This window comes from Rutidosis leptorrhynchoides, chromosome 5, assembly GCF_046630445.1.
Source record: "Rutidosis leptorrhynchoides isolate AG116_Rl617_1_P2 chromosome 5, CSIRO_AGI_Rlap_v1, whole genome shotgun sequence".
Lineage (NCBI taxonomy): Eukaryota > Viridiplantae > Streptophyta > Magnoliopsida > Asterales > Asteraceae > Rutidosis > Rutidosis leptorrhynchoides.
Genome location: NC_092337.1, coordinates 333,211,226 through 333,226,451, shown reverse-complemented (window position 1 = coordinate 333,226,451; position 15,226 = coordinate 333,211,226). Strand labels below are relative to the sequence as shown.

The 15,226-nt window shown below is 36.3% G+C and overlaps 1 protein-coding gene across 6 annotated transcripts; it reads left to right on the top strand.

Annotated features, from left to right (window-relative positions):
- The first annotated feature begins 5,638 nt into the window (after window positions 1-5,638).
- On the top strand, window positions 5,639-11,030 carry LOC139846744 (protein RDM16-like). 6 transcript variants are annotated; one of them, XR_011759158.1, is made up of 8 exons: window positions 5,639-5,987; window positions 6,049-6,153; window positions 7,893-7,993; window positions 8,072-8,168; window positions 9,904-10,055; window positions 10,142-10,220; window positions 10,483-10,562; window positions 10,731-11,030. XR_011759158.1 is itself a non-coding variant. In XM_071836238.1 (3 exons), the coding sequence occupies exon 3, from the start codon at window positions 6,549-6,551 to the stop codon at window positions 7,590-7,592; it is 1,044 nt and encodes a 347-aa protein (XP_071692339.1). In that variant the 5' UTR covers window positions 5,639-5,987; window positions 6,049-6,153; window positions 6,513-6,548; the 3' UTR covers window positions 7,593-7,867. The 6 variants fall into 6 exon arrangements, 1 of the variants encoding a protein (XP_071692339.1); XR_011759156.1 differs by having other exon boundaries at window positions 10,129-10,220; window positions 10,722-11,030; XR_011759157.1 differs by having other exon boundaries at window positions 9,807-10,055; window positions 10,722-11,030.
- Window positions 11,031-15,226: the final 4,196 nt, after the last annotated feature.

Genomic DNA, 15,226 nt, shown 5'->3' with positions numbered 1-15,226 from the left:
TGGGTGGTGGCTCATTACGAGTATCAACAACATGAGCAAGGAAAGCCATGCCACCGGTAACAACGGAACGACGTGCCCGTGCAAAAGTGCATATCGGCACCGGTCTTCGACGTTTGTCGCCATGAATAATCATCTCTCCCCCACTTGGGGTTTTTACACGAATAAACTTATCATGGCATGCAATATCGGCTCTATAACGATCGAGCCAATCCACACCAACAACGACATCAAAATCACCCAAGGTCATCGGGATAAGGTCAATTTTAAAGCTTTCGGAACCAAAAACAACATCACAATTTTTACACACATCTACCACTAGCGCCGTCTTGCCATCCGCTATTTCAACTTCTACCGGACGACTTAACTTTACTAGCGGTTTATTTAACTTAGGCACAAATCTCGGAGACACGAAAGATAAATTAGCACCACTATCAAAAAGAATCCGCGCCGGATTAGAGTTAACCATGAAAGTACCTGAAACGACTTCGTTGGATTGCTTGGCTTCTTCATTTGTCATCAAGTAATTGCGACCTCTCGCCGTCCCCGCCACTCTCTCTAACCGCTTAGCATTTTCGTTATTCAAATCGGGACACTCCGACTTTCGGTGTCCTTCTTTGTTGCAATTAAAACAAGTGAGCTTGTTTGTTGAGGTTGGCTTCGGACAATCTCTAGACATGTGTCCTCGTACCCCACAATTGTAGCAAGTAGGGACGAAGTTCCCAAAACCACCTTTCTTCGCGCTATTAACGCTCTCGGCGCCCTTCCTAGACTTCTTGTTTGAAAAGTTCGAATGGCTCGAACCTTCAAACTTCCTTTTCGAAAAAGTGAAATCACTCTTCCTAGGCACCTCCGGCTCAAAACCCCGAGCCAACTCAAACAATTCATCAAAAGTCTTAGCCATACCCCGGCTAATCTTGCTCTTGTAGTCGGCATTCAAAGTACGATAAAAATCTTTCATAAGTTTATGATCATCACCAACGTATTCCGGGCAAAAACGAGTCTTTGCCAAGAATGTAGATTTTAGAGTAACCAAATCCATGGAGCCTTGTTGCAAATGATGCAACTCGTCCCGGATTCGATCGAGATCGGCGGAAGTTCGGTATTCTTTGAAAAACTCTTTCTTGAACTCCTCCCATGTCAAGTCCATGCATTGCTCCTCGCCATACAAATTGATTTTATCATCCCACCACAACTTGCCCTCTTCACGTAACATGCTAGACCCAAACCTCGTCTTCTTCTCGGGAGGACACTCCGCGGTACGGAAGGCCCCCTCGATGTCCGAAATCCAACAAGTACTTTTCAACGGATCCCTCACCCCATTAAACGTCGGAGGTTGAGTATCCTTAAAATTTTTGTAGTGGAAGTCTCTCCTTCCGTCACCCCCTTCACCGCGAGGATAAACGTTTCTAGCATCAAGGGCCTCTTCAATAGTGGCCTTCAATCGTTCATTTATCATTTCGGTCACTTGCCCATCGACCGACTCTTGGAAGACCCTTCGGACATCCGTAAGAAAGTCCGATTTCAATTTCTTAAAAACGGCCTCAACCTTAGCCGAAAACTCGGCGTCCTCACTAGTACCTCCGTTATCATGTTCGGTGTCGTGTCCGTTTCGCATCTTCATTCTATAAAACGGAAAAAGTTAAACAACGAAACCAAACGCATGACACAAAAGCACACACAAAACCCACACTATCCCATCTCGCTTAATGACCGTCGTACATCGCTTGCTTGACACGATTTGCACCCGTAGTAAGGGTAGCTAGTCATTACTACGCGGGCACGTCGCATTAGCTCGCTAGTACAACGTCCATCTCACTTGATGATTGCTATACACAACACGAAATAATTAACACAAGGTTAAATCACATAACCCTAGCACTAACCACACCCGGTTCGACCCGAAACCCTTCAAGTCCCGCATAAAAGCGCATACACATAAAAGTCTAAGTCTAGGCACCTATCTCAAGTCGCCTAAATCCCTTAGACCATGCTCTGATACCACTTGTAACAACCCAACCCTTAATCACACGACAAATTTTTTTTTTTGTACAACACAACATTGCGCCAATAGAACCGGTAACCCAATTCCAACATGTAATAGTTAAATGTTTACAAAAGGCTCAAGGGCCACGAATAAAGTTTTAATACAAGTTTGACCCATACAAACGGTAGTTTATTAACCAAACGATATCCCGAGCATGGTTTGGGTCTAAACTACCCAAAACTAGGCCAACTTCCAAAAAAGCTCCACCTATCATCAACAAGGGCTCTTAATGCCCAACAACCCCCTTGCCTCGGTCCAAACCTGCATCTAAAAAGATAAACAACGCGAGGGGTAAGCTAATGCTTAGTGAGTGCAATAATTACATATATATATATATATATAACTTACATACATGCAAACACTTACACCAAACCCGCATACATACTAGCTACACAACAAGCATACCTTGCACAAGTATAAGCCGCACCACGATAACAAAGCTAGTACAACAATAACATATAACACAATAACACACTATGCTACAACACAAGTATAACGGGAATGTTCACAACATCCATAGTGCTCAAAGTCTCAAGGCTAGCCCAACGAATGGTATCGTCAACATCGAACTTAAACCCCATTCGCCTACATTAATGTGGTATCGTCAACACCGAACTTTAAACCCACATATGAGGTATCGTCAACATCGAACTTTAAACCCTCATCAAGTCACTACAATAGTCGTATGGCATCGTCAACATCGAACTTTAATTCCATACGTGAGGTATCGTCAACAACGAACTTTAAACCCTCACCACAACATGATATACACTAGGGTATGGTATCGTCAACAACGAACTTTAAACCCACACCCCCACAAGTAGGCAAATTATATACATATACATATAATTATCCCACTCACCTTAACAATCCGGTGACGGTTTGAACTTCCTCAAACTTCAATGCAAGGTACCTAATAACATAAGTACCCATCAACACACAACTAAAGGGCTAACACAACTTCATAACCCTAGTGCATTTAATGGCTTAAATGCATTAAATGTTCCAACCATCCCAAAACCGTCCTCAACGGGTCAAGACCGTCATTTAGAACCAAAAGTTAGTGACTTAAGTCAAAACACACCAACTAGCACCAATTAGGGTCTTTTAAAACCCATCATGCTCAACTAGGTTATCATCACACAATTTTGACCCATTTAAATGCTTTGACCCAAAACCAACCAACTTAACTCATTAAAGCTCTTACAACTTTTAAATTTGGGCATTAAAGACTCATAATCTCATTTAATGCTTACACCTTCAAGCCACAAGTTCAACTCTATAAATATATCAACTATCATGAGTTTCTTTTCAACAATTCAACCCAAATCCACCCATTTAACCCTCAATGGGTCACACAAAACCCTACATGAACCAAACCCTAACTCAAACATCATAAAACTCAAAACTTAGAGTTAAGACTTACCGAAACTATGAGTGCGTAGCTAGAATCACGAGGAACAACTTTAATATTAGCACCAAAGGATGATTCACAAAGCTTCCCCAACAAAAGTCAAGATTGAATCAAGTGGGTTTTTGTGTTTGAGAGTATTTGATGAAGGAAAAATGAAAATGAAATGGGATAAATGGATAAGTGGCTGATATTAAGCCTCATCCTCCAGATCTATGTGTGAAAAGACCATTATACCCCTAAACCTTACCTAAAACAAGTCAAATTCGGGTTCAAAATGCCAGAGGTGCCGCGGCGCGGCCCTATGTGTCGCGGCGCGACGATGCACATGAAAAGACAACTCTTGATAAGTCCACTTCTGATCTCAAATTGTTTGCTGGGTCGCGTCGCGGACCCCTTTGTCGCGGCGCGACGATTAACTGGGTCAGAACCCTTCGTTTGTTTATCACTAGTTCAAGGCTCGGACGGCTAATTCGTCACATGTATCCAATCCTAGGCACATCTAAACTTGTCCTTTTGTCTAGTGCGATCAAAAGTTCTCACGAAACATCCACAACACGTATATACCCTTAATCGAAAGCACATATGCATATATACACATACTTATACACATTCACAAAACTAACACTTAGTTCGTTAGTCATACAACGACAATTACAAGCATGTTAATAGGGAAATTTGTACCTTTGAGTGTGCACAAGAAAAAACGGGATGTTACAGAGCTTCATTCCCAGGTTTATCAAGCTGCTCCAGTAGGGCCATTAACTCATCATCTGGTAACTGTTGAACATAAACCATGGCAGATTTGGGATCAATAGTTAATCGGCACTTTATATTAGTTTAATGACTTCATATTTACAAAATAAATACATCAAATTGGGGGGATTTGACCAATTTGTACCTACAATTGCTATTACCGTTGATATAATTAAAAAAAGGTAACACTAAACTACGTAAATTTTGATCGATTTGACTTACTTTTGACTGAATTTAATATAATTTTCAACTTTTGACCGGCGTTGACCCGACCTTTCCAGCCGTTGGCCCGACTTTTGACCGTTGACGAACATATTAGACGCCGAGAGAGATACTCACCAAAACGCCGCAACAACCATCGCAACAGACGTCATTTGCAGCCATGATAATATGTTACACCTACGAGTATTCTACATGATCTTATCACTTTTTTTCTTTCTTTGCCGCCACCGAAACGGTGTGCCGCTTCCTTCAAAAACTGGTTTGACGTGCCGCTTCCATTAAGTAACAGTCTTTCACCACCAAGTAGCTTTCTTTCTATTCATGTTCCACGTCCGCGAATCCACCCTCATTTAATTTTCTTTTTCTAACAACCTAGTTGCGACTCAAAAAAGGATCGTTCTATACTTCTTAATCTCTTGATATTTGATTTTTTTATTCCTCTAGTGTGTAGTAGATTGGCACCACCGTTGTGGTCTACTTGATCGTATTTGACTTTGACTTATGTTTATCCGTTGTTTCTCTTGAAATATCTGCTTAGCTTTACGAATATTATTATTATTATTATTAGTGATGAAACTAAAAAAACTAAAAAAAGGAAGATGAAGTAGAGCTTTACTGATATTATTAGTGACGAAGTAAAAAAAAAAAAAAGGAAGATAAATCTACTTCGTGTGATGCATTTCCAAGAGCAAAAATCATCTCCAAATTCTAAAATTTTAATTTCTCTCTCTTTCTTATTTATTTATTTCCTTTCTTTTCATCTAGATTTTTTTCTATTTCTATCAAGGGAAAAGAAAAAAAGAATAGTAGTATCTTTTTCATATTTGTTTCCTATTTTACATGGCTTTATTTTATTTTATTCTCTCACTATTTAAAATTAAAAAAAAATTCCGCATCTACAAAATAATCTTCCTTTGTTTTATTTTATCTTTATTTCTTGCTGATTACGTTTTTATATGAAAAAAAGAGAGGAAAATTAAAAGCTATATAAAGTCCGATTTCCTTTGGTATTGAAACAACGATTCCCACAAAACCCTAACCACAATGGATAGTCGATCCAGCCGGAAACACAAAGATTCAGAAAGTCGATCTCCTTTGGTATTGAAACAACACCGCTCCAAATACCGAGACACCGACAGTAAATATCGCTGCCGTCGCCGTTCCGAAGGCGAGAGAATGGAAGATATCAATGATCGATTGAAGCGTGAGAAGTCATACGGCCGAGAAACCAGCAAAGATCGACATCATCATAAACGGAAAGATAGGAATGATGATATTGATGATGAAGATAGGTATTATGAGGCTCGGGAGAAACGAATTAGGGTTTTGGATGAACGCAAAAAGCGGAAGCGATTTGAAGATAAAGTTGCTGCTGATAGAGAAGAGAAGAGGAGGAGATTTGAAGATAAGAAAGAAGGAATTGATTTAGACAATGATGGAATTAAGCAAGAGAAATTGAATGGTGATAAATTGAAGAGTGAAGTTAAAGATGAATTGTTTGGTGGTTCCAAGGTCAATGGTGGTGGTGCAAACAGCCGCCACCCTCCTTCTAAGGTATCTCCCCTTTCTAGCAAACATGAAAATGAAGGAGTTAATAGTAACGGGACTTGTGCAGATGCTGGCAAGAGTGGTGGTATCTCTCGAGATGCTATTTCTAAGGCGAAAGCCACATTACTGAAGCTTGCAGCGAAGATGAAGAAAACCCCTATGTTGAACAAAGGTATTAACTCCAGCACTGATAGAATTGGTCAGATGTCTATAGTTGAACGAGTTAATAAAAGAATTATACTTGTTAACATGTTCCCGCCAACTCTTCAACAACCCAAGCCTGCCAAGGCTCCCATCCTCTGTTTGGATCATTTGGGAAGGGAAGTGGATGAACATGGGAACGTGCAGGTGAATATACCAAAGTTAAACAATTTGACCACCCTTAAGGTTAACATTAACAAGCAGAAAAAAGATGCTTTCAAAATATTGAAACCTGAATTGGAAGTCGACCCACATAAAAATCCTCACTTTGATCCTCAAATGGGAATAGATAAAGTCAAACTTTTAAGGCCTAAAAAGATGACTTTTCAGTTCGTAGAAGAAGGTAAATGGACTAAGGAGGCTGAGATGATTAAGCTAAAGAGTCAATTTGGAGAAGCACAAGCACGAGAGTTTAGAGCAAAACAAGCTCATTTGGCGGAGGCGGAACCTGATATCAATCCAAATCTGATAGAGGTTTCAGATAGAATTATTATCAAAGAAAAGCCAAAGGATCCTATTCCTGATTATGAGTGGTGGGACGTACCACTTATAGAATTCGATAGCTACGGAAACATGACAGAAGTAAAGAAAGAAAAAGTCACATTATATGTCGAACACCCCCGTCCTATCCAGCCACCAGCCGAACCTACTCCACCACCACCTCAACCCTTAAAGCTTACCCAAAAAGAACGCAAAAAACTCCGCACTCAAAGACGCTTAGCTACCGAGAAAACCCGTCAAGAAATGATCAGACAAGGCCTTCTAGAACCATCCAAACCGAAAGTCAAAATGAACAATTTAATGAGAGTTGTTGGTTCAGAAGCGACCCAAGACCCTACTCGCCTTGAAATGGAGATAAGAAGTGCTGCGTCTGAACGCGAACAAGCCCATGTTGACAGAAACATTGCACGGAAGCTAACACCCGCTGAAAGACGTGAAAAGAAAGAAAGGAAACTTTTTGATGAAAAGAATAATAATAATACTCCCGAGACAATAGTTTCCGTGTACAAAGTTAATAATGACCTTTCTCATCCTCAAACAAGGTATAAAGTTGATGTTAATGCCCAAGAAAACCGGCTCTCTGGCTGTGCGGTTATGTCTCAGGGTGTTTGTGTGGTGGTGGTGGAAGGCGGTAACAAGTCCATAAAACGTTATCAGAAGTTGATGTTAAAACGTATAAATTGGGTGGCAGCTGCTGCTGTGAAAGAAGAGAATGAATATGAAGATCATGATGATGATGATGAAAAACCCAATAATGAGTGTGCCCTTGTTTGGCAAGGGAATGTTGCAAAACCAAGTTTTCATAGGTTTTCCGTCCACGAGTGCAGGACTGAAATTACTGCCCGTAAGGTGCTTTCTGATGCCGGGGTCGGTCATTATTGGGACCTGGCGGTTAATACACAATTTTGAAAGTAAGGTGTTTCCTGATGCTCTGCCCGTAATGTGTTTCATCGCTGGATATAGTTATTTGACTCCCGCTGAACTAGCTGATATTGTTGCCCGTGTATTCCAACATGAATTGATTACGTGATTTATACTTGATTTTTATTAGTACATTTACTTTAATATATGTTAAATATTATCAGCAATAAGAGTATCTTGTGTCATTGAAATTTAGATATTGTCTTTTTTTAACATATATATTGGATATTTTCATTATTGTTAGCAGTATGTGTGGTTTTAATGGTTGCTTATTTTTGTTAATTGCAGTTTTGTATACAATTGAGTTTCAAAAGCGCTGGTTAGCAACATATCAGGCCAGTCGGGTTGTATACAAACTTTGTTAATTGCTGTTTTACCTTAAAGTTCGGGTAATTACTTGTGTAACCAGATAATTATTAATAGAATCATTATATAATCAGTAACACTAACAGTACTACTATCAACAGACTATATCGGGTGCATACAAAGCATTAGCTCCATCTGGCCAAGTCGGCAAAGCAAACAAAACGAAAATGGCGATCGACCTCATAAACCTCAGCTCAAGTAAGAACATGTTACCGAAAAGCTACTTTTTAAACTGCTTAACATGTATACGTAATCAGTACATAGTACTAGAATTTGCGCTCATAGTCCCTACCATATATTGTATGTGCAACTATAAGAGTAAACAAAACATATAATCATCAACGTTTGGATTTACCTTAAAATCTCATACCTAGAACTTGCACAACATTAGATATAAGACTATACTTAATCATATTTAAGGTTTTCATTAATATAGATAGCAACGGATAAAACACAAAAGACGATTTGCATACTTGTAATATCACACTTGCTGTTCAAAACAAAAAATAAAATAAATAAATAAATAAATAAATAAATAAATAAATAAATAATAATAATAATAATAATAATAATAATAATAATAATAATAATAATAATAATAATAATAATAATAATAAATAAATAAATAAATAAAACACAATAGTATAACACCCAACATCAACATTATTACTGTGGACACGTCTAACCATATAGCGGCAGCATAATATCTTTGGCCCTATGGAATGATCATGCTGCATACAGTATTACAAAACTACAGAGCAACAAAACTACAGAGCATATTAAGCAATTTGATATTACATACAATTAAGCAAGTAATCAATTTGATATTACATACAGTATTTGATACGATGGAATGCTCCACACATGAAGATCAACAAAACTACAGAGCATGTTAAGCAAGTATATTATTCTAACACGCACATATCACAATCCCCTCTATACCTTAAAAGACAATAATACTAATTAGTGAATAAATGTTTCTAAAACCTTCTTTAAAGCCGCCTTTAGATCATGAAATGACCATCACAAGCCCCTTCATCTAATCTAATGGTCAATATTAATCCCATACTCGTATTCACCAATAAATAAACTTTTTTGTTATTAATTTCCCGAAATGCCCCATAATTAAATTACACGGGACGAAGCATCGTGTAACGATTAGCCATGCAAACCGCCCTACTGATAAGTTTTGCAGTTTTCAGACCATAATTTAATCGTTCTATTTTGAATTCAGATCTAATAGCTATGCACACCGTCCTTCTGATAAGTTTGTCCTCAATCCTTTTGCAACTATTCTTTCTTCTTCTTCTTCTTAAAAATCCTTAATCCATCTCCTCCATAAATTAGTCGTCATTATTTAAAGCATATGATTTTCGGGTTCAACATTGCAAAAAATTACAATATCATATCCAAACAGAAACGAGCTATTTGTAAATGGAATCGATAGAGTCTATAGGGTTTTACTTAAATCTATGACTTTTGAGTGTCATATATCAGTTTATATGGGTACTTTGGGTTGGATTCGAACATATAAAGAGGAGATGGGTAGTAATGATCTTAATTATACTTTGTAAACGTGTGTATGTTTCCAGTGTCCTAGACTTATTCAATGGTGTTGTTTTGGTGTGTGTAAAAAACTTAGATTTTTGCAAAAGAGTCTATAGGGTTTTACTTAAGATCAGTGTAAATGATATGAGAGGAAAAGATAAAATATTCAGAAGTGGAGATGGGTGAAAGTATAGATGCAGATAAGTTTATAAGTGTTATAGTTTCACTACATGTTTCAGTTGTACTTACGTAACACACGCTGAATAATTTTTTTGTTTTTGATTTTAGTTTTCGTCAACACATGAGTAACATACTATATAATTACTCCCTACTAAATTGGAAACAAATACTGATCGATAAAGAAGTTTTTACTTCTCATTTAAAGGAAGCCAAGACCATCGGGGAAAATAGTGTGTTGAAGAGACGAATAGCGTACGCTTTAGGAACATTTGGCTTTGCTAATTATACCAACTCTAAAGACATTAAATATGGTGTAAGTTGCTTAAGGAATCCATATGGACAATGACCTATATTCAGGTAATTTGCTAACTTGTATCACACTTTTAAATACTGGACTATACTATTCATCAGTTAACATATGGCTTACAAGTTTATGAATGTAGCTGCAAAATGGGTAGAAACCTCATCGCTGTAATGTTAGTTTGGTCATTCTGGAAGTGGGCCAAATTCACCCTTTTACTTGTAAGTTGTAGCATAGTTAGCGAAGCATACAGTGGTACATTTGTGAATCCCCAACTGTAGTTTACTACATTTTTTGTTACATTTATTACTTGGAGCTGTTTGATGGAAACATAGCTCAAAAGTAATTGATATCTCTAGAATTGATTAATAAAATTTTTATAAATAATGAGATATCAACATATTCACCTATGTTAAAATTATAAATGGGTGTTTGTGTTAGCTTATGTTGTCTTACTACCGATCTTGGTTTTTGTTTTTCCAGGATGTTGATGTGGTAAGATGGATATGGTAGAGGAAGACTAGAATGGCGAAATATTATGTTGGAACCCAGATTGTTACAAGGTAAAAAGGCAGAATATATTCGCTTTAATTCATTAAATTGAGGGTGTGACCCTTTTCCTTTTTATGATCAACTAACATGTGTTGTCAGTTTATTTTTTTTAAGCTTTTAATATTTTTTTTTTTTTAAAATATACACATTTGTAACAAAATATAAAATAGTGATCACAGGCTGGCCAATTACGTGGAAAGACTTTGTCAGAGATATAAAGGATTCTCACCACAAGACAACGAACTATGACATTATTTATAATCCATGACCATCTCAAAAGATTAATGGCATGAGTATGTGGGAAACTACACAAAAGACTTATAGACAAAAAAAAAAAAAAGTTGCATTATTACCGCCTGCAACTTTATAGGTCGAACCTATTATCAAATACGAACAGTTGATTACTACTACTTTTGAATTTAAGTCTGTTACTTTATTTTGAACGAGATTTTGTATTTATCTTTTTGTACATTTGAAATTTTGGAATGTTATATTGTTTATTTGTGTTATCATGGTTGAAAATTGTCTTTAAATATCATTATTCAATAAAAATTACGAAATCGTGAGTCTTTAACTAGTTAATAACTATTAAAAATAAACAGTTACTTAGGGACGGAACAACACTAGCAAACTTCAATGTTTTCTCATCGATAGCAGACAGAATACTCAATCAAGATTGTTTTTTACAACTCACAAATGAAATGGGGTACCGACAACATGGACCAAGTCCCACCAATAATTGTAACAATGAATGAATCAACTTACATCTACCAGTTCCATTACAATCAACAATCAATGAGTGACACCCCGAATTCATGCTGGACGAATGTTGTTCTATTGACAGATACTTAATAAAATGACGAAGGAACGCCTTCTCTCTTGTGTTATGGTTTTGCTTCCTTATATGGGAAGACGTGACTAAACCTAAAAGGTGCTAGACGGCACTATTGACGCCTTATTTTCTTTCCATAGGAACTCCTAGGGGGCGTTTGGTTCGTGGATTTCAATTCCCAGGATTTGAAATCCCACAGGATTTGAAATCCTGAGATTTGAAATCCTGGGATTTGAAATTCTGGGATTTGAAATCCTATCTTCTGTTTGGTTCGAGGTTTTCAAATCTCAAATTTGTAATGCGAACCCGAACGTGAACGCGATCGCTAAATAAAAACCCGAAATCGAAACGTGAATCCAAAACGAGAATGCGATCGTGATACGCGAACCCGTACCCGAAATGCGAACCCGAAACGTTATCCCGAAACGTGACCCCGAAATCCCTCATATATACAAAGGATTTTCAAATCCTTCATCTATGGGATGTCAAGGGATTTGAAATGCAAATCCCACGAACCAAATTCTTCAACCAAACATGGGATTTCATGGGATTTGAAATGCAAATCCCTCCAAATCCCACGAAATCCCACGAACCAAACGCCCCCTAAAGTATACTTAAGCATTTGAGTCTGTTCCGTCGTGCTTATCCCTGATAGTCACTCCTCCTTCACTCACTTTATTTTCTTATTTGTGTGATTATGTGACACGTCTATCTTTGAAACTATTACCATGGATCATATATTATATAATATATTATCTATTCTATACATTGGGATAGATAGATAGACCTATCTCATTCGAGATCTTTGATAGTGACGGTATCTCATATGGCCATTTTTTATTCGAAAGATTTAGAAACATGGTTAAAAGTTGAGGAGAGAACCGCTGAGTTTAACTTTATAAAACCGAGTCTACCATCTGAGGAGTGCTAAATGTGGTTGTTGATTATGTACAAGAGCATATTATGCAGTGTATCGTGTCAGGTGTTTTACCTCCTTTTGTTTTCTTTTTTAATGGTTAGTGGCTTCAAGTGCAACTATACTTGTGTGTTGTATACACATAACTTTGTTGAAAAATGTCTAATTTGAAGACCGTGCATTTTCTCTAAATCATGACCCGAGTTGTAGTTTTTCTTTTTTATTTGCATAGGGCTGAATTTGTTATAGCCGGAAGACTGAACTAAAAACTTATCTATGCTATGTTATTAAAAGTTGGTTCTACTTGATTGTTTTAATTGAGTACTAGTTAAAGACCCGCAAATTTACGGGATTCTTTAAAAAAAAATATAGTAAAGTAGAAACGGAGTTTTTATAACTTGGTTTTCGATTGTTATAGCAAAGAATCAAATGATTTTTTGTCAAATTTCTTTGGGGGCTATAAACAGATTAGCAAAGTAATATAAAGCATAAACATGTATGAACAACAATCTTAAAAAAAAAAAAAAAAAAAAAATTACATAACATAAATCAATCAAATTACTAAATTAAGTTTCTTTAGCATCAATATAACATTTGACATACTGATAAACATATTTCATAGATCATAACACGGTTTAAAAGTGTGCACTACAAAATAGAATAATAGAGTTCAAAGATAGCCCTTAAATATGGTTTTAATTAAAATGTAAATGAACATAACACTAACGTTATACAAAATTGCAAATATCCACACCATATGATGCACTCTACCACATTGTGTCCATAATGCCAACAATGGTTTGAAAACTCGCAACGCTCTTTGTATGAAAGCCACTCAATTTTTCAGGTTTTTAACCCCATATACATCTGCACCTTGAGTACCTATTTAAGGAATGACTCAATCAACAATAAAGAATTATCATTATACCCTCCTAGTAGCAAACTTAAAGTCTGGCTCTGTATATTTTCATAAAAGGCAAGTTTTTTATTATTAAGTATCCAATGAAGATATGCACAACCACACAATAGCTACACATTGGTTGTACAAACTCATGAATATACATAATAAAATATTTATATTATCTTTCTACATTCAGAAGATAGCAATTTGAAACTCAAATAGGCATACCCAAATTAAAACCTACTCAGAAGATGAAATCCCATCTACTTGAACAGAATAGTACTCTAGTATAGCAAACTTACGAATACTTATTACCAAATGACAATCATTAAAGAGTGACACACATGCACTATATTTACATAAGAGGAAAAAAATCTATAAATTGTGGTATCTAACGGATGACATATATAGTCACGACTCACAAGTCTAAATATGTAAAATTTGTTTGGGTTGACCCAAAAAGAATTTAGATGATATTTAGTTTTATTATTAAGTAGCATGTAAAGTACGACTGCAAAACCTATATGTAATAATTAAATAGTAGTTTGACAAATTAGAGATCAAAATAGCCCATAAACCCATTCATAAGTCAGTGGATCAAATATTGCCACAGCTAATAATAAAAAAGGTAAGAACCTACACACAATCAACTCACCCATTCAATAGCTAATAATAGCATGAGACAGTTTCTTTGGCATCTGTATCGATGACAAGTCCCAATAAATGGCATCTCAGCTAGCTGGATACCATGGATCCTAAACAGATGATATGAATTAGATTTATTTTCCCAACAAAAACCAGTAGCTTCCACTATCTACGCATAACAGGACAGATCATATAAATCAGCTTACATGATAGATGCAGCACAAAATACCTCATCTCCTTTCTCCAAGATAGCAGTAAAGAAGTTACTATAATTTAACCGGCTAACATTTGATCTACATGAGAGTTATGAAATATAAGTTTATAGTCAAATAGATTAAAATGAAACATAAATAACAAATTTAATAATGTGGCCCATCGTATCTTATAATGTATAATCAAATCAATAACAAATAACAGCAATATTATTCTAATTATTGTAAAATTAGCTTTAAAAGTCAAAATTTTGCACATAAGTTAAATTTCTTACCAATATGGGCCCACAACTTACAAACAATTGAAGACTACATTACTGATTAAACTGGCCCCACTTCTCCTATCAGTGAAAGGTAAAAAGCATTCATCCATGACTGACATGGCAAAAGCCAACATAGAATTTATTGCACACGTTAAGAATATTTAACGGAAGAATCGATTATTGATATAACAGAATCGACTATCGACTGTTCATGCTTCACTCCAAAGAGCTTCTGCAAATTAATGTATACCTGAAATTTTAAGAGGTAACTATGATCACCAGCCATTAATCAGAATTACTACAACAATATGATTAACCACGAAAATATCAAAAAAAAAAATAAATAAATAAATAAGAGTTAAAAATACCTCATGGCACTTCTGCCCACAGAATGACAAGTTTGATTAATTGGTTCCACTTGGCTTGACATGTATTTCCAGTCTACATGATTCATGATCTGAAACATAATAGATCTTTCAAAGATAGCCCTCTAACATAGTTTTAACTAATAAACTTTATGCGATAGATGGATAAGTGCTTTCAAAAATTTAAAATCAAAATAGTTACTATAAGCATAACAACAAACATGTGCATTCTTCGCTAGACACTGTATGCCGAACTGCAACAGAAGGAGAGACCGTATGTCACTCACCTGATAGCAAACCAATGCATAATAAGTGAAGATGAGAATAAACAATGGACGACTTTGAGCTTACACCCATTTGACCTGTGACAAAATGTGTTCCGCATTGACACACAACTTTGAGTACCTTTTGCGATTGACGATTCCATCATTTGCATAATATGAAATCTCTGTGGGCACTCTACCCACTAATAAACAAATCACATTTTTTTCTCTCTACCCATTAATACTTTTCTGTCTTATGTTTTCTAGAAGTTCATGGA

Excerpts from the sequence above, each read along its gene's own strand:
- LOC139846744 (XM_071836238.1), top strand. The coding sequence starts at position 6,549 with ATGATTAAGCTAAAGAGTCAATTTGGAGAAGCACAAGCACGAGAGTTT.